General features: G+C 38.8%; 2 protein-coding genes across 10 annotated transcripts; one reads left to right on the top strand and one right to left on the bottom strand.

Annotated features, from left to right (window-relative positions):
* Window positions 1-6359: 6359 nt before the first annotated feature.
* On the bottom strand, window positions 6360-13406 carry LOC135306409 (DPY30 domain-containing protein 1-like). Of its 9 annotated transcripts, XM_064430279.1 has the most exons (7): window positions 11375-11534; window positions 10451-10603; window positions 10242-10349; window positions 8789-8869; window positions 7853-7915; window positions 7106-7211; window positions 6360-6937 (listed from the first exon to the last, which is right to left on the bottom strand). In XM_064430279.1, the coding sequence occupies exons 2-6, from the start codon at window positions 10595-10597 to the stop codon at window positions 7122-7124; spliced, it is 489 nt and encodes a 162-aa protein (XP_064286349.1). In that variant the 5' UTR covers window positions 10598-10603; window positions 11375-11534; the 3' UTR covers window positions 6360-6937; window positions 7106-7121. The 9 variants fall into 9 exon arrangements, with proteins under 9 accessions (XP_064286349.1, XP_064286356.1, XP_064286355.1 ...); XM_064430286.1 differs by lacking the exons at window positions 6360-6937; window positions 11375-11534 and adding an exon at window positions 13317-13406 and having other exon boundaries at window positions 7015-7211; XM_064430285.1 differs by lacking the exon at window positions 6360-6937 and having other exon boundaries at window positions 7015-7211; window positions 11385-11538.
* Window positions 12813-15782, top strand: EXOSC3 (exosome component 3). Its single transcript, XM_064430273.1, has 4 exons — window positions 12813-13110; window positions 13212-13361; window positions 13941-14092; window positions 15485-15782. Exons 1-4 carry the CDS (start codon window positions 12844-12846, stop codon window positions 15684-15686), a joined length of 771 nt encoding a protein of 256 aa, XP_064286343.1. The 5' UTR covers window positions 12813-12843; the 3' UTR covers window positions 15687-15782.
* Window positions 15783-19257: the final 3475 nt, after the last annotated feature.

The following is a 19257-nucleotide window of genomic DNA, read 5'->3' as shown; positions in this document are numbered from 1 at the left end:
CAACTACTTAATTTCCATGCAGAGGATTCTTTCCTGTTTCTTGACAGAAGGTTGACAGCTTACAGGTTTCCTGCTGCTGATTCTTTTTTATGTCCACAATCTGTGCTGCTTGTAATTAAACACCAGTGTTGCCTTTGGCCTCTCAACAGTTTGGTAAGTCGCCAGAAAACAGAGATCAGACCATACCTGCCACAATCAAAACCTATCAACTACTCCTATGGACTCTGAGAAGAAAAAACATTTGACTCACACATATTAGAAGGTTTAGCCAGTGAAGTGAAGCATCTCATTTTCTGCTTTTGAAAATTGGTACTGAAATCAGCACCTAGCATAAGCCAACTCCCAGGTACCCTATTTCTGTGTTTTTAGAAATCTTGGCTAATGAGAAAACTAATGGCAAGTTGATACTGCAGCTTAATTCTTAAATTCTTCCCAGTTGCTACCAATGGCTTAGAATCCCAAGGGCAACAGTCAGAGGTTGTGGGTAATAAGCTCTAGTTTGTTCCCTCTCCCCCTCTGCAGTACCATAAAACATGCCACTGGGATTCTGTAAGTCTTTAGAGGCAAGGTCAGCAAGGTTATTTCAATGTGTAATTATTTTTAAGACACATACAGATATTCCCACGCAGTTGGCATGAGTGTTTTACTAGGACTCAAGTTGGATTCCTGCCAGCAAATTCAGTAAGCACAGACCTGATCTCCTGAGAAACTAAAATATAAAATTAACTTACAGATTTTGAGTTCACAAATATGTGAACCCATTCAAAGCTGCGGGTTTCATTCTAATGGTGTTTATAACAACAAAATACAGTAAGCAATAATTTTTTTTCTTTTACTTAAAACTAGGAATTTACTCATCCTACCAAAGCAAAACTGAGAGAAGTCAGTGGACCTTTCTCTAAAGGATAGATGGTCCTTTGATTTAAAGAAGTATGGAAAAGAATATTGGCATATTGATGCCAGCTGCATGGGCTCACCACACACAAAAGTGGTGACTTTCTTGTAATCACAGAATAATGAAAGAATTGTAGCTGCTGGAGAGACTTTTGAAGAAACTGCACCAAAATAAAGAAGCCTGCCTTTACTCTGTCAAGAGACAAGTCAAATGTATAGAAATAGAAACATATAGGTCTGGTTTTTCATTTCCTGATTTTTTGTGCCATGCAAAGCTTGGGCAAATTTAAGACAGATTCACACACTGTAACTATGCTGAGTGTTTAACTGATAGCTAAAACAAACAACCTAGAAAAGTCACATAAGTAGAGTAAGAGGAAAAATGCTACAGTTAATAACAATCTTCATGTGAGCAATGGCAAAATCATTTATCCTACAGGCAGGTGCCTATAAACACAAACTTTTGAGATAGGAGAATAATCAGTGTTTCAATATAGTACTTTAGTATATCATCAGTGGCAGTTTTTATAGGGTTCGTACTTCTTACCAATAAATCTGACTCAGTAGTTTTAAAATACAAGCAAATACAATAACACTTTACCCAAGTTCAAGTGAGAAACAAAATACTGGTGCATTTTTGCTATAGGTTCCACTTAGATACATATGCCCACAGAAAAAATGTTGAAGAACAGCTGCCTCAGAACTGCACCACAGTCCCAGCCCTAGAAATCTTCAGCTGTCAGGGCCTAAGGGTAACTTTTCAGTGCAGCCTGGCTTACAATCAAACAAACAGATCCTGTTTCCCAGGTTACAATTATCAGCTAAATAAACAGAATTTTTTAAACTTATCTACTAAATACATCAGTGGCAAAACCGCAATTGCTTACAATAATGAACCAAATACAGGTGTGTCTGTGTGCAGCCAGTCATTTCTGCAAGAAAGTACATCCAAGAGGTGGAGTAGAAATTAGGCAGAATGATTGGAGAAGCCTACACACTCCCAGGAATGTGACTTGAAACAGAGCAAAAGAGAGCTGCAGTGCCCCTCTACTGAAATGGAAATGATTTATTATCTGAATGTTTCCTCTTTCCAACCCTCCCCACAATTAAGCTCTTTTTATTTCTGTATTATCTGCCTTGCAGATACAGTTTGAGGCAATCACTTCTCTCCTGTTTTAATATTCAGTACATTAAGAATTTAATAACTAGGAGATGGCTTCTCAGGGGTAGAAGTCCGTGTTAGTTGAGAGCTTAATCCTCTTATGATTTCAACCACAACTTTTTCAGCAACTTCAATGAGACCAAGGCTGAGATCCTTGGAATGCATCTTCAGTACACCAAAAAAGGGTTTGCCTCAATTTTTTTGGAAACAAAATAACAACAATCCACTCTATAATGGAGCTGAAAATATGACTCAGTTCATTAAGAAAAACAGACTAACCAAAATACGAATCAAGTTCAAACATACATCTACCTCCTCCACCAGGAAAAGCCAATTTATTTATCTGGCATCTGCTAGACAACATCTAAACTATGGAGGAACCACTGAACAAAATAATTTGCTATGCTCAAACACCACTTCGTTCTTGCATCAGACTAAAGTCACATTTTTCATGAGTACTTTCCCAAGATTTTTGGAAGAAATCCCCAAAACTTTTATTATATCAACTTCTATTGAGATCCATGAGTGACTACATGGAGAAATGGCAGAATTCCCTTGGCGAGTTCATTAAAAAATTCTTAAAGCTTTTACATGCCCTTTGAGAAGCTAGAATTACTCAGATAACTTTGGTGTGATATGCCTAAATATCAATTTTTATTTCTAAATCAAATCCAAGCTTCACATCATCATTTAAAGTACACTGAATTTTTAAATTGTGATGGATGAAAGTAATGGGGGGAAATTTGGAATTTTTAATGAAGCGTATATTTGTGTAGCAGTATAGAAATGTCAATACAGCCTTTGAAATAGATAACTCAGGAACAATTATTCAACAAGAACCAAATGGCAACCTTCTCTGCTCATTCCATTACTTGACAGTATGAATGTGCATTTACTTTCAGATGCTAAAACAAACATGCCTCGTATTAATGTATTAATATGGTTTGAATTTTTGGGCGTTGATTTTGGATGACCTACAACTAAATAAAAAATGGGAGTACTCAGTACCTTCAGACAGGCTCTCATGAATGTAATTTTTTGTGATACAATATCTTCTAATTTATTTAAAATAAAAGAAGAGTGTAGATTACAAAAATTCTGATCTAAATTAAACACTGATTTTGGTTAATGATAATGATTCTATGACATACAAGTTGACAGGGAAGATCCACAGTACTGAAGTTGCATATACATCTGAGAACTCTCAAATTCCGAGAATGAGTCTTCTGCTTAACTTTTTAAAAATGTGCTAGACCATGCCAGCTCAAAAAAAGGGCACCTTCCTCTCCCTGGCCTTTCTCCCATTACTATTAGACCAATACCTGTACAAATGCTTGTAACAGTGTAACTTCTTCCACTGTATGAATTATAACAAATACACAAGTATAAAACACAATGACTTCATGAAGATCTATAATGGCAGCACCAGAAAACAAACAAAAGTAATAACACCAAGCAAACCAACTCCCCCACAAGAAAACCCAAACAAAAACCCCAAAAAAGCAACAACTCAAAACCAAAACTGTAAAAGCAGACAAGTACACTGGTAAGATATTTTAAAAAGTACATCAGTCCTTATCAGCAAATAACAGGCTTAGACTCTCATTTCTAGCTGTAGTCAATAGACAACACTGCTCTTTTTCTAACCTATGTACAGCAAATTCTTCAAAGAAGTAAAGCAATTAATGACTGACTTAAAATATGAGTATTAGCTGTATTAGCAAAGTTCAGAGAAATTCAATTTAACATTTAATCCAGACTAATTCATATGGTTCCCATTACCATTAGCAAATTACTGTATAAAACTTCTGCTTACAAAAAGATAAGTTAGTTCCTTTAGACTATGAAGGAAAACCATTCATCATAAAAGGGACTGCAATCTGAATAAAACCTCTTCTATGAAAAGATAACTTTAAAATGTGCTTGCTGCAACACGTATTTCTCCATGCAAGAGAAGTTTCTCACACTGCAGAGCTGTTTTCACCTCTGTGAGCAGACTGACAGTTAATCTGGATCATTTTGGGCTATTCTGGGCTTCACATCTGTTTTCATCCTTGTGCTTCAGTATTGCTGGAATGAGAACAGCTGTGAATGGGCATGTTACTATCAGCATGTTCTTTGAAGGATCTGGACATGGCCTGGTCACAGCCTAAACAAGACTGCTCTTCCTCTGAAGAAAGGAAAAATGACAAGTTCATAAATCTTCTGGCAGTATTTAGAACCTTATTTTCAGTGCCAGTTTTCATCATCTGTCTATGAATTTTATCTTCTTTCCATAAAAATTTATTCAAAGGGAGTGTAAGCTGCAGATAAAGTTACATTTTGTAATTGTTTTTTTTTTCTTTCCAATGTACAATTTTACATTTTATGCAGAGGTTAAATTGTGTTAGCACTTCTGAAATCACATCATGTGCAGTAATTAAAAGAGTCATCTATCTTCCTCCAGGCTCTAGCTTGCTATACTCCAAGGAAGGTGGAAATTCAGAAAGAGAAGGCAAAAATTGTTTTAAGCTGCCTTAATTTCCCTCCAGGTTTAGACACCCAAGGAGAAGTCATCTTTGTTGGGAACTACATTTTCAAGTAACCTACAGGCAGGTGTGCACCTCAAGAAAGCATGGTGTCAATAACTGTTTATTTCTTGTCACATATCCAAGATAAGAATTCCTATAAAGCTGTAATGCACCAGGTCTGTGCACATCAGATCCTGAAAAAAATGGGAATTCCTATAAATAACATTTTAGCAACAAAAGTTTTCTGTAGCTAACAATAAAGAAACAGATGAATTGGAATCTACCGTTTTGACCCTTGCTTAGTAATTTTCTGATAAGTTTCCATCCAAAACTTCCTACCTTGAAGTAAAGTGAGGAATATGGACTGCAGCACCACAAAGAAAAAGTTATAGTTAAAAATGAACTGAAACAGAATGACAAACAGAAGTTGTAGTTTTCATGGGCTGTAATTGACAGAGCTCCCAGTGTGCTTATTTAGGATGCACTCTAGTGGACACACATGTAACAAAATCAAACAAAGATACAAACAGTACAAAATTACAAAAAATGAAAGCAACGTGTCATCAAAATTAATTTCTAGCATGTTTTTAAATGGTGCCTTACATTTTGAAGGCTGTATGAAGGTTGAAATTTTCATGACTGCACATTAAGTGTAAATGAACATGAGTTACCAATTTTTGAAAGTGTTAATCTAAATATTAAGAATCAGTTATACATCTTGTTTAAAAGACAAATTCCATCTGTTTATCCTTTTCTCCATCCCTTTGAGATTGGCACAAGAAGCTGCTGTGCATGCAGTGCTAACAGGTGTAATTAGACCTGTGGTATCAAATTTGGTGTGTACTTGAATGATTCTATTGTAACTTTCTATTCTATTGTAGATTATGTTTCTAACAAATATAATCGTAAACTGTGCCAAAATCTGTTTACTGGAGCATCAACCACAAGGGTGTATTCATTGTGCAGAATTATTGTAGATAGCAAAGCCTGACCACTTAGACACAAAAAATAGTTCCACTTTTCATGACTCCAAAGTTACACAAACATTTCTAAGTATTTATACCTGGTAAGTGACTTTAAGGATTTTAAGGATGCTCATATAAGACGTGGTTATGAACAGCATTCAAAAAGCAGTGTAGTAATAAGATGGGCACAGGATTTTTTTAATAGAGGTACTTTATGGGAAAAAATAATATATTAATATATAGAAAAAGCAATAGTGCTCACCTTTTTAAAATTTTGTAAGATTATTCTTAGTCTGATCTACACAATCAAAACAAGTTATTCAGAGCAAGAAAACATTTATTATGTAATTGACCCTTGTCTGTTGGGTGTATAGATATTTTTAACAGTTTGCCAAGGATAGCAAACTCCTTAGACTCAGCGATATTATTAAAAAATTGAAGTGAAATTATCATAAAAAATCTCATCCCAAGACTGAAGAACACAGTGAATGCATTAACTATGCACTGACTTTCATTGTGTATTTTCATTACACAACACTGGCCATGACCATTTAACCTGTAGTAGAAGACAGAGATGCAAATGTACATTTTATTGAATGTACATTCATTTTTAAGAACAGCAGGATTTCTTAATGCTGCTGTTTTTTCTATTTATAATGAAAAGACACAGAACATTCTTGACAACCTATACCAAGATACCAGTGGTTATAAACATCTGTTTTTATAAAAATGCAATCTGTAAGAATTATAAAACTTACTTTTACAGACAACCATGGATCAAACTAAATATACTTCTAAATTTTTAGAAGTGAAGTTTTAGAAATACTGGTATTTAGTAGAGAACACATTTAATTTCTTGATTTACAAATTCAAGAAAAATGCAGAAAAGTCTTAAAAACTTGACTAATCAAGACAAACATGCAGACACTTGCAGCTCACCTAGTACCACACAATACCCAAAAAAGGTTCTAATAATAAATACAACAATAAATATATTTATCCAATAATTAAACCTAGATCACCTCATGCCTTCTAGGAGACAAGATCTTCTAGTATATACTGAATCAGAGTTAAATTTACCTCTTTCAAATACATTTGGGAAATCTGATTGGATTTTTGCGCCAAGTTTGAAGTCCAGAATACTCTCTCCATCTTTTAATCTGCAGAGCATTCCCTTTTTTTCTGTCAGAAATCATTCATATTCTTGTAAAATAATTTTCAGTAATATTTTATTCTTTTCATATTGATTCAAATTATCATATTGTGGCATCTATCCTCAAATCATATTGACGCTTCAGTTATATTTTTATTTATTATGGTTACTTCAATAAGTAGAAAATATATTTGCTGCTTTCACTTCAGCTGCAGTTTTCTTCCTGTGAAAGTCAGCCATGCCAGCTACAATGCTTTAAGAACAAAAAGGAAGAATCAGTATCAGAAATAACAGACTTTATACAAACACCTTGAAAACAGACACCAGAGAAACAGTTATGTAAATCAGTTATATTTATAAAATACATAAATCAAAATACTACACTTCAGGATAGCAAGTAATGAGTAGAAAATATATTTACTGCTCTCAGGTCAGTTCTAATTTTCTTCTTCTTCTTCTTCTTCTTCCTCCTCCTCCTCTTCTTCTTCTTCTTCTTCTTCTGTTACTGTTGGGAGGTCTGTTTGACTCTGGAAAACAACAACAAAAATATTCTACCACTTACCAGCATTCACTGAGCTTTGTAAAAAGGAAAATAGAAAAAACTGCCCATGACAGACAAGTTGGGACATAGCAGTATAATAATGTATTATTCCATTCAATACAATAGAGGCCATCACCAGACTTCTATTATAAAATCCAGGAAATTTCGATGATGCATTGTGATTTTGAGGGCAGAATCAATAGTACAAGGCTATATGTCTTATTTTATCAATCTGTTCTTAATTTGTAGCAAACATGTAACTGTAAAAACTGAAATAACATCCCCAAAGCCAATGTAATCTAACAGCTTTAGGCATGAAAACTTGGCACATGTAGGAAGCAGCAGGTACTCAAGACTCATTTTCACTTCTAGTTTTACAATTTTCTTATTAAAGAACCCATAAAATATGCCCAAAGCCTCAAGAATATTTTTAAATATGTAATTATAAAAAAATTATAAAAATTGGGGCTATACGGGATCTTGCATACACACCTGATTTACCTCAGTGGAAAAAACACCTGTGAAAAGCTGACCCTAAGAACAGTCATATTTTCATAACTCTATTGTCAGCACAAAGAAGCAAATTTTTAAGAATCAATAGTTTATAATCTCTTTCTAAACACTTACTGGTTCAGTCTCATCTGGCTCCTCAGGTCTATCTGTAACTTCAGCTATTGTCTTTTCATTTTCCTGTGGCAATGAAAACCAGTTTTCAGTTCAAACATCCCATGTCATGAAATTGCATTTCAGGCGTGTTAAAATGACATTAGGTATTAATGTAAAGAGAACACTTTAGATAAGTGCTATACAAACTTAGTAGTATGGGAATACTGTCTTGGTTTTAGGCTTAACCCTATTTTTAAATATTTTTTTTAATTAACAGCAATTTAAAATTTTTACATATTTGGTTTTTCTGTCATCTTCATATGCTAATCTTCATACAATTATGGTTTGTCAGAATTTTAACAGACTTTTCTAAAAACTTAGGTATTTCTAAAATACTCTAAGCTCCACAGAGTTTTAAAAGCTTTAGGGAGATAAGCATGCCAATTATCCACGTATGTTTTTACTGAAGCAGCATTAAAAGACCATAAACATGGATATCTGTATACACACTCTCCTGTTAGCATAAAGTCCTATACACCACTAAGACAGCAGAATCCAGATGCACTGAAATTCCAAACCACAGCTCTTTTTGCAGGTACAGTAAATGGATTTTGTGCTAACCCCCTGCAAAATATTACTGTCTTGGTACTTAAATTAGACATGCTTATTTTATAAAACTTTCTAATAAATACCACCAAGAAATCTGGAAGCATCAGGTAAGCTGACCTTATGCTGGATTTTTGGAGTAAATTTCTGTTCTGATCAAAATTCAAGTATAAAACCCAGACTGCAGAAGCCACGTGTTAGACATTCTCCCCATCTAACTCCTGTTTCTTTAATTATGTGTTAGTTCAACACCCTGGGCTTCTACTTTGTGTTTTGTAATTGATGCCCGCATCTGGAAAAAATGGCTGATAAATGGTATTTTCAAACCACCAACTAAGCATTGGCTTAAACCTCTTGATCTTCCTGCTGCAACTGCATTTCAGCTTCCTTTTTCTGTGCTTCCAACTCTGCACGTTCTTTCTCCAACTGAGCCTGAAATCAGTTTAAAGGACAAATTAGAAAGAAAATCCCCCATATTTGTTTTTTTCACCACATTTTTTTACAATTGATTTTATTATTCAAATAATAAATAAAAAGCAAGTATAAAACATAACTGCTATGTTATGTTAATAACAGAGTCCTTTCAGTATCGTCTGGTTTAGAATTTTCAAAGTTTTGAGACTCTTATTGATAAAGAGGCTTTACTACCAAGAGGAAGATACAACAGTTAACTGAAGTTAGTGTACACAATTCAGGTACTGTCTCATTATACAATTATTAGTCTGTAGTAGTTATCTCCTGTCCTTTGGATTAAATTCTTTGATACATTGTGTAGCACCTAGCACACATGGATGAATCAATATAGAATCAAATCTATTGAAAAATTTGGCAGGCACTGTCATTAACATTAATGATGCCCATCAGCAACCTTTAGCATTTATAACTGGAAATATGAAACAGGAAGTGTTTATTAATTGGAAATGTAAGTCCTATTACACCAAAACTCCAGAAACTGCATAATATAAGTACTTACATTCAACAACCTTAGAGTATACTGTTTGCTCTTGCATTTTGTGAGCAGTTACAAACATGGTCATTATTTTCCATTCCTTTTTGGCATATAAATGCAAAACTTTCCTCAGTATTTGACTACAAAACTGAATTAGGTTCAAAAAATGCATCTAATGTGAGTATTGTTCAACATCTTTCCCACAGCTTAGGTGAAATTATTTATTTAATTCTCAGTGAATTATCTCTAGATACAATCTCCTTATTTTCATTTACTATTTTACATCACTCATTAAACCCTTAAGCACACTACTTTTGGTTTGCAAATTACTAAACTCCAAATTTTAAAACTGCAAGTGAAATAAAATTAATGCATCTTACACTAGAGCTGGGCTTAATGTGATCAGCATAAATTTAAAATTAAGCTTTTGATTTTAACATAATGAAAGTCATCCATACAAAAAAATCCAGTCAGGTCACATCAACATCACCATAGCAACAATGAGTTCACATGACTTTTTTTACAAAGAATGGCTAGAAACACAGATATTGTATTTATTTCTCATATTACAAGCCCAAACAGTATTTTCAGTTACTTCTCACATAAGTCCTAAATTGACTCCTTTTTATCTTAACAGTCATCATTTTTAATAACATTTTACTGCATAGTATGTAACTTTTCCTACTTATGTGCTCATTAATAATTTCAGTTATTCAGAAAAGTGAGATTAAAATACTTGCTTTATGCCACCTTTAACAAAATCAGTATACAGCTATTAGAGCTGCATACAAAGAGCTCCAATATGCCACAGCACCACATGCTGCTTAGAATTATCTATTATTTAGTATTAATAACCTGTTGTTCTTCAAGTTTCCGCTGTTCTTCTTCCTGGATTTTTAACCTTTCAAGTTCTGCTAGGGCTGCCTCCCGTTCTTGTTCCAGCTCAGCTCTCTCCAGTATTCTCTATTTCAAGGCAACACAGAATAAATTAAACATAAAAATTAAATGTATTAAATAGCACCAACTATATTGTAGCAATCTTTTTTTGCCTAAGTTGGATCCACCTTTTTTTCTTCATCTAAGGTTCTTCTGTAATTGTAAATCCAGTGTGCAAGATACTCTATTGGATCTGCTGGCCGATGCTCTACAACCTCTGCCAGTCCTTTCTTCAAGCAACTTCCCAGGCATTCCTTCAGGTACTGAGACTCCATCCAAATCTACTGACAATAAACAGACAGACATTACATACAAATGTCAGAATTAAGTTACGGGCTTTAAGAACTCTTGCTTCAGGTGCCAAACACTGATTATGACATTACTTTTTACTAAGCTTGCAATTTATACAAGAAAGTTATTTGGTAGTGGTTTAGTTCTTAAAAGTTACAGTGACAGTTCAGTTACAGCAATTACTGCAGAAAAAATGATGCTTAAACCCCACCTTACTGCTTGGACATGTACAATTCATTTCATTTAGAAACATGATGCCAATTCTAGGTCTGCATGATAACAAAAGAAAAAACAAACCCTGAAAACCACAACAGCACATGGAAAACTTCTACACAGATACTCAAAGAACAGGCAAGTAGTTCTGAGGACAGTTAAGGGGTAATTTTAGTTTGAACTGTCAAAGCTATCTTTAAGACATGTATGCAAGGCGAGGGCCTGAAGCACTCACTCCACGGTTACGAAAAGCACAGATCTCTGTGCACACGCTTTACCAGCCCAGTTTAAGTTAACACGAGCCTTCCTTTGCTGTCAAGGGGGCTCAATCCATGCCGGGGCAGAGAACCCGGGCACTTAATACAACAAATCCAATCCCATCCTCCGCGCTAGCGGCGCCTCCAGGTGACCTTAATCCCGCCGCCTGCTCCGGGCTCTATTTAAGCACCGGGTGGGCCCCTCCTCTTCCCCTGCGCTCCAGGCGGGGCGGGGCCGCTCCTCATCCGCACTCCGGGGGTTCGGAGCTCTGGGAGGGCCTGACTCGTTACCCCGCCTCGCCTCACGCTCCGCCACAGCCTGCTGTCGCTGCCTTGCTTCTGGTGCCGCGGGCTGCGCTGTAGCCCCTCGCCTTCCCTCGGAGAGCAGCCCCGCTCCGGCTCCTTGCCGGCAGCAGCTCCCAGAGCCCCGGCACGGCAGCCCCAGGCCCGCCCCGCTCCTGCCGCCCGGCCCGGCCCGTCCCGGCCCACAACGCGGGGTTGCTCCGCAACAGCGCCGCGAGCGCGGCGGCCCCGGCGCCGCCCGCAGGAGCTGAGGAGGAGTGAAGGGCCTGCTCGGAAAGGGTGGCACAAAGCCGAGAGGGGCCGAGACCTCAGAGGGTTTTGTGACCCTTGAGAGGGACCTCGATAGCTGTAGGGATGGGCAGAGGAGAACCTGAAATTCAGCAATGGGGATTAATAACCCCACCACCGGCAGAAGCTGGGGGTGATGTGCTGGAGAGTAGCTCTGTGGAGAAGGACCTGGGGGGCCTGGTGGACAACAAGATTTTGCAGCAGTGCGCTTGTGGCCAAGAAGGCCACTGGTATCGCGGGGTGCATTAGGCAGAGCATTGCCAGCAGGTCAGGGGAGGTGATCCTGCCCCTCTGCTCGGCCCTGCTGAGGCTGTGCCCAGTGCTGGGCTCCCCAGTGACAGAGAGGCATGGGGATCCTGGAGCGGGTCCAGCAGAGGGCTAAAGATGGTTAATGGGTTTGGCATCTCTCTTACAAGGAAAGGCTGAGAGCTGAGCCTGTTCAGCCTTAGAAGAGCCAATTGATCAGGGACGTCATTAATATGTATAAATACCTAAAGGGGAGGTGCCAAGCTCTGCTCCGTGGTGCCAACCACTGGGACACCACGGAATGGGCAGAAACTGATGCAGAGGAAGTTCCATTTAAACAGGAGGCAGAACTTTGTGCAGGTGATCCCACACTGGAACAGACTACCCAGAGAGGCTGTGGAATCTCTTTATCTGGAGATATTGAAAGCTGTCTGGATGCAGTTCTGTGCAATGTGCTCTAGGACACCCTGCTTAAGCAGGGAGGCTGGACCAGATGACCCGCTGTGATCCTTTCCAACTGTTTTAATGCTATCTCTGTGTGAGCAGCTTCCCTTCACAACTGATGTGATCTGCTCCCTGCAAAGCTCATCGGCTGACGTTCACCTCAAATTTGACCAGCTGTATGTTTTACTGTCAGCTTCTAATCTGGTGTTAAAAAACCTTGCAAACAACTGCAGCTGGAAGAATTAAGTCCGACGCCTAAGTGCTCTAACATTATCTTGGCCGCTCCCCGGCAGAATCGGAAGGCGGGCTGCCTCCCTGACGGAAAGGCAGCTGCGGAGGTGCCGTGAGGGCGCGGAGCCGGCTGCCGCAGCTCGGGGCCGCTCCGGCCGGGCGGGGGCGCTGCCGCCCCGCGCGCGCTCCGCGCAGGCCGCAGGCGCAGCCGCGCGCCCCAGCCTGAGGGGCCGTGCGCCGGCGCGGCCATGGCGGCGGAGCGCGGCACGGCGGCCGAGGCCCTCGTGGGGCAGGTGGTGCTGCCCGGGGACCTGCTGCTGCTCCCCGCGCACTACGACGAGGACGCGGAGGGCGAGCGGCTGCGGCTGAGCGCGGGCACCGCGCCGCAGGGGCGGCTGCTGTGCGGGCCGGGGCTGCGGCGCAGCGGGGCCGGGCTGCTGGTGACCAAGTGCGGGCTGCTGCGGCACCGGCCCGGCGGCGGCGGCGCCTACTGGGTGGACTCGCAGCAGAAGCGGGTAGGGCCGCGGCGGGAGCCGGGTGTCCGTGTGGGTGTGAATATGTGCTGGTCCCCTCTCGCCCGCGCTCCCCTGACCCTCTGTCCCCCTCCCCGCTGCAGTACGTGCCGGTGAAGGGCGACCACGTCATAGGGATCGTGACGGCCAAAGCGGGGGACGTGTTCAGGCTGGACGTGGGCGGCAGCGAGCCCGCGTCCCTGTCCTACCTGGCCTTCGAGGGCGCCACGAAGAGGAACAGGCCGAACGTGCAGGTGGGTGCCCTGGTTGGCTGCGGTAGCGCTTTAGCGGCGTCCTTTGGTGGCGCTTCTGTAGCGTTCCAGTGGCTTTTCTCAGGGGAGGTGTTCTCATAAGCCCACGTTAGAGGAGGTGAGCAGGTCTGGTTGTAATGGTTTTGTTTTGGCCCTCCTCGGGGGGTTTTGCACCACTAGGCCGCGGCCTTATGGGGTTTCTTAGGAAGACTCTAGCGAGCGTGGTTTGCTCTCTCTCAGCTGCCCGGGTGCTTCACTCCCATGTTTTCATGTGCTCATAGTGCTGCCAGGAGCAAATGCAGTTCATGAGTAAGGTGCATCTGACCGGGCACTCCGATGTTAAGGTTTTAAAACGTGATACTGATAGAAAATGCTAGTTGTGTGGGTTCTTTTAACAGCACTGTTATGAATGGTTGTGCTGCATGTGCATGCCAGTTTCTGCACTTGGATGAAATGCCATTACCAGAATGTAAAAGAAACTGTAAAGAAAAAACAAATAGACCAGTGTGATATTTTTTCTTGTTGTCCTACTGAATGATTATAAGAGATTATACCTTTGTTCTTTGATGCTGTTTTGTTTAGGTGGGAGATCTTATTTACGGTCAGTTCGTTGTAGCAAATAAAGACATGGAACCAGAGATGGTCTGTATAGACAGCAGTGGAAAATCAAGTGGCATGGGAATAATTGGACAAGATGGCTTCCTCTTTAAAGTTTCCTTAGGTCTAATAAGAAAGTAAGTACTAAAAAATGTAAGTAATCACTCTCACATGTAAGATTCCCACAGCTGTTTCTTCTGAGCAGTGTGGGCAGTTTAGTAAATCAGACTGTGTGATTCTTGTAGTGCATTGAAACCAGATTTACTGAAAAGAGTATGGATTGATCTAGAAGGAAAGTTTATTTTTCCTCTTAAGAGACTTTAGAAGCTCTTTTGTATGGTGTTGCATCACCTGTTTAAAAAAAGCAATGTGGTTGCCAAGGCAGTATGGAAAATACAAGTAATGACTTGGGGAAGTCAGACATTCAGGATAGTGTTTCAGGTATGTACATATTACCTTGGAGTTTAAAACTTGGCAATGCTTATTGTCCTCTTTCTGTTTCATGGGGTAGTAGAGGTGCATGTTTGGCTGACAGCTGATTAAAGGGATTCTTTGCACATCAGTACACATTGTTGTCTGACTTCCAAAGAAAAATAAATAACACTGAAATAAAGATACAGGTTTTAAAAGTGTAGGATTTTAGTTTAAAATTGACACATTACTCCAGGAACTGTTTCGTAAGCTTTTAAATGTATTGTGAACTTTGGAGTTGCTTATGCTGATGTAAATACAGGATTTTTTTGTGACTGTCAAAGAATACCAGATTACATGGATAAACAATGGTCAAACTTTGTAGTTGCTTTTTGGGTGGAATTGTTTTTGTCATTCTTTAGATAAGCAATTTGGCAGTGTAGAGCAGCTTTTTCATACCTGGCCTTGTCTGATTTATAGGTCCTATCAGAAGTCAGTGTAAACTGTCACAAAAACTTTTTGAAGCCATTCTGTTTTCCAGATTTTGTTTGTATGCAAGTAAAAAAATAACAGCATATTACAAGTAAACTGCTAAATCCTGATATTATTTTAGTTTTTGTGAATACTTGTTCAATCTTGATTTAATCCTGGACATGTTACAGTATTTAGTATGCTGTTTATTGCTGTTAATACCGTTTCCTGAAGTAGAAGGGAAGTCCAATTTTCAAAGACACCTTTGGGGTGTCAAATAGATAGCATTTCAAAAATGTCATTTGGTCAGACAGTGTACTTTTTAGAATTTATTAACTCTTAGAAGGGTTGTAAAAGTATCAATTCACTTGAAACTTGCCAGAGATTGCTTCTGAATCTAATGAGAAAAAACCTAAATTTACAATGGCTTTGTTTTTTTACGTTCATGTATTTTATATAACAGGAGCCTTGAAAATCTGATACTGCATTGCTATTTTGGGTGTATATGCAACTTTATAATCTTTCAGTGTTTCTTAAATAGCTCCCATAATAGCAGTACTGCTGGAGTTACTGGTCAATAAAAATGTGGTGTCTGTAAGTGTGGGCATTCCTTGCTCTGACTTTTTTTTTTTTGCTCTTGTTCACAGGCTCTTGGCTCCCAAATGTGAAATAATTCAAGAGCTGTCACAATTGTACCCGTTTGAGATGGTGCTGGGAATGAATGGAAGAATATGGGTAAAAGCAAAAACAGTTCAACAGACTTTAATTATAGTAAATATTTTGGAAGCCTGTGAGTATATGACTGCAGAACAGAGAAAACAAGCGCTTGCCAAACTGTCAGGGAACTGATAAAAGAAAACCTTGAAGATTTGTTTGCGATGACTGTAGGGTGTTTTGGTTATTTTTGTATTCAGATTTATATTAAAAGCCTTTTTTTTAAATGAAGTACTGGACTTGGTTGTTCTTCATTTCCCTTCTTTGTCCACTCAGCTTGATTTAGTGTTGTTTAAGGAGTTTGTTTCGACTTACCTTTGTGGTTATGAAACCCTGTTTATGTTCCTGAATTTTCTGACTAATGGGAAAATGGTCTGTAGAAGCTTTCATTAGCTCTGATGTGTAACTATCTAGGTCTTCTTTAAAAAACTGGTCATTTTGTGAGCTGCCTATTTGTTTTTACAGTTATTAAAATGTCAAGCCATCCATATTTACTTGGAATAGCAAAAAGTATGCCATAGGTCATTAATTTGGTTGGGTGCTCTATTTATACAGTGACATGAAGTAATTATTTAATATATTATGAAATTTGGGACTAGAAATGCAGGTAGAGAATACCAGAAAATAATTGCAGGGTGTAGCGTAAAGCAATCACAGGGTGGTTAAGGTAAATGATCAGATAAGACCAAAAATATGTTCACAGGGACATTGTCACTTTCCCTAAGTGATGACCTGCCTAGTAATATTAAGGACATAGTGATTAGGATGTCACAATAATGGCCATGTGTTTCTTGGTTCAAGACACTGTTTTCTTTAGTAATAGCATAAAGATGCCATAGAGCTTTGCTAATATTTAACAAAATCAGCATTTCTGCAAAAAGCCATGTTTGGCTTCTTTGTATCACAGTCCCTCAATCCATATCGAGGAGATGCTGTCCTTGGAAGGGTAAGCTCTCAGTGGATTTTAGTATGTGAGTAATTTGCTACTGTTTTGAGAGAGGAAGAGAACCCTGGATTAATGGAAGGGTGGTTACTGATGCCTTCTTCCTGTGGGAGAAAAGCTTGATTGTAGGTACCTAATGAACTGCTTGCAGCTGTTAGGCAGTCATTTAGATCTGTCATGTTCTCTGGTTCTTAATAAGCTGAATGGTTTAATAGCAATAGTTAAAGGAAATTACTAAAAATGAACTAATTATGGTGAGTCTGAATACCATCTTAATTAAAGTGGAAACATAATTTTTCCTGTTTATTCTGCATTTCATCCAAAGCTCAGCCTTTGGCGTTTGATGACAGGGTTGTCTTTGGCATCGCTGTCGTTTAGAAATTGCTTCAGTTGAGAGCCAGCTCCTCTGATTCATCTGTAATGTGCTTACCTAGGGCTTCCCCTGGTTCAACAAGAACACAACTCTAATGGTTTCCATGTGAGTCAAATGGCTACAATTCAGAATTCTTTGTGAATTTCACTGGGCATTGCTCATCTGGCTTGGTAGGTCTTTAGTCATCCTTTTTCACCTGTCATCTCCCAGGTGAAGTGACTTGCATTCATATCCCATAAATCTTTTGGGTCTGTAGTCTATCTCTTACTACACATGAAAAGCTGTAAATTAACCAGGTTTTCAATAACTGTTCTTTAGAGCTTTTTCAGTTTAAGCTAGGCAGAGCCTCTGCAGGTTGTCTGTTATTGGAACAATAGCTGGCATAGGCAGAAAAACATTTGCCAAATTATCTCACGGTGCTAACTTTTTTTTGTGAATTGTTCTTGGATCATAATAGTAAAACCACAGGAATGGGCAATGACATGGATCATTTTCTGGGTAGCTGTGGCTTGAAATGGAATTAGCCTTACCACTGCCCTTTATTCATTTCCCTTCCAAAAGCCTGCATTCTAAGATTAACCTGCAAGATACAAATGAACAATCCTCTTAAAATGCTGGCTTGGTAGTGCAGCACTGTAAATGGCAACCTTGAAAGTTCTCAACATAATCTATACACTATTTTATACCACACATCATGCTGTCCCATTGTCACCCACCTATCACCAAAATACAAATTTAGTTAAATCAAGAATAGGATTCAAAATGCTTTAAAATTATGTTTGTTATTAATTTAGCAAAATTAACAGTTCCTGGGTTTTACCCCCTACCCAATCATTTTAAGTATGTGCTACACTTGTTTGACAGTTTATACAGTGGAAAAAAAATTACAGTGGATGTGAACAAAATGGGTGTGGGGAGAAATGCTTGAAAGAAAGTACACTTAAACACGTTACTAACAGAAGACTATATTCATGGTTTGGGTTTTTTTAATGTGGGGAAAAAAAACCTTATCAACGTTCCTCAAACCAATTACAGTTTGACAGGCTTTATCTTAACAAAGCAGCCATTCAGACAAAGTCTAAACAATATCTTTGCAAACTTCTAGTTCTGTGCTGGTGACTAAACCAGTCACAAGGAGGGGTTATGGAGTATAATTTGGTGCTAGGAATAAAGGCTGATTGTGATTTAGTTATGTATTCTGCTGGAAGCCTTCCACATTCCCATTAAAGGCACAGAAACCCGTATGTTTTTGGAAACAGGACTTGCAGAAGGGATGCTGTGGGCTTGAAATGTACCTTGCTGAGTAAGTAGAACATGTTTTCTGTTTCATTTCTCCTTGATGTTTACCCTTATCAGGTTAAGTCAGAGTTGTTAATTTCAGATACTCCATGATGTGCATTGGATACTTTGTTATATTGATTTTCTTTCAAGCTGTTGTGATCAAGTTATGTAAAAATGTTAGATGTCAACATGAAAATTGTTCGTATGTCCATGAGAGATGAGCATAACCTCTCAAAAAGAAAGTTCACCAAGAATTAAACAGAAACCATGCATTGAAAGTATGAACTAGATATTTGTGACCCCTCTAGGGTGATGTATAAAGAACAAACACACCACAAAATGCAGAAATGCAGTGTTGAAATTCAGTTTGATAGTAACACATTTGTCTTTTGCTCTAGCAGAAGAAAGTTACACAGACAAATAGCTCAGTGTAATAAGAGGATTAAGAGCTCAACTCTAAGGCTGTGGTTAGAGTGTGGCTGTGGTTCTGCTAGATTACAAGTTTACTGTGCCTAAGTGCTCATTACAACCTTGCCACCAGGAGCTGGAACTGAGGCTTGCTGGCATGTGTATTTGATTCCTAGCCAAGTTCTGTCAAAATGACCCACATTGGCATCAACACTTGTAATACCAGGGTTATTTTGGTTTTATCACATGGATGTTCTTTAGCAAAAGAGGTTGTGGAATTTTTCTCCCAGATTTTAAATATTAAGAACAGCTCATCTTCTACTGGAGAAGGTAAAATTTGTTAGAGGAAACCGTTTTCTGCCTTAGATATTGGATGAATACTTCTGAGTAACAGCTAAATCAGCAGGTTGTTTTAAACCTTAAAAACTGATCACCTCCAGTGCTTACATGGAAAGGATTTATATCAGATTTTCTAGCTAAATACAATGACCTTGGTGAGACATGATTTGACTAAGTGCAGGAAGTTGTCTTAAAGACAATGTAGGGCACTTCAGGTGTATTAATAACACAAGCAGTCTTGTCCTTACTCATGACTTTATAGAGTGTAAGATGCTTAGCTACTCTTGAAGTCCATAGTAAGAAATTAAACATGCCAGTTTTATCGTAGTAACTTGTAAGAGAAATAGCCCAGAAACATGTTG

Source organism: Passer domesticus, chromosome 8, assembly GCF_036417665.1.
Source record: "Passer domesticus isolate bPasDom1 chromosome 8, bPasDom1.hap1, whole genome shotgun sequence".
In the NCBI taxonomy this organism is placed as follows: domain Eukaryota; kingdom Metazoa; phylum Chordata; class Aves; order Passeriformes; family Passeridae; genus Passer; species Passer domesticus.
The sequence above is the reverse complement of the archived record's forward strand: the minus strand, read 5'-3'. Positions and strand labels throughout refer to the sequence as shown.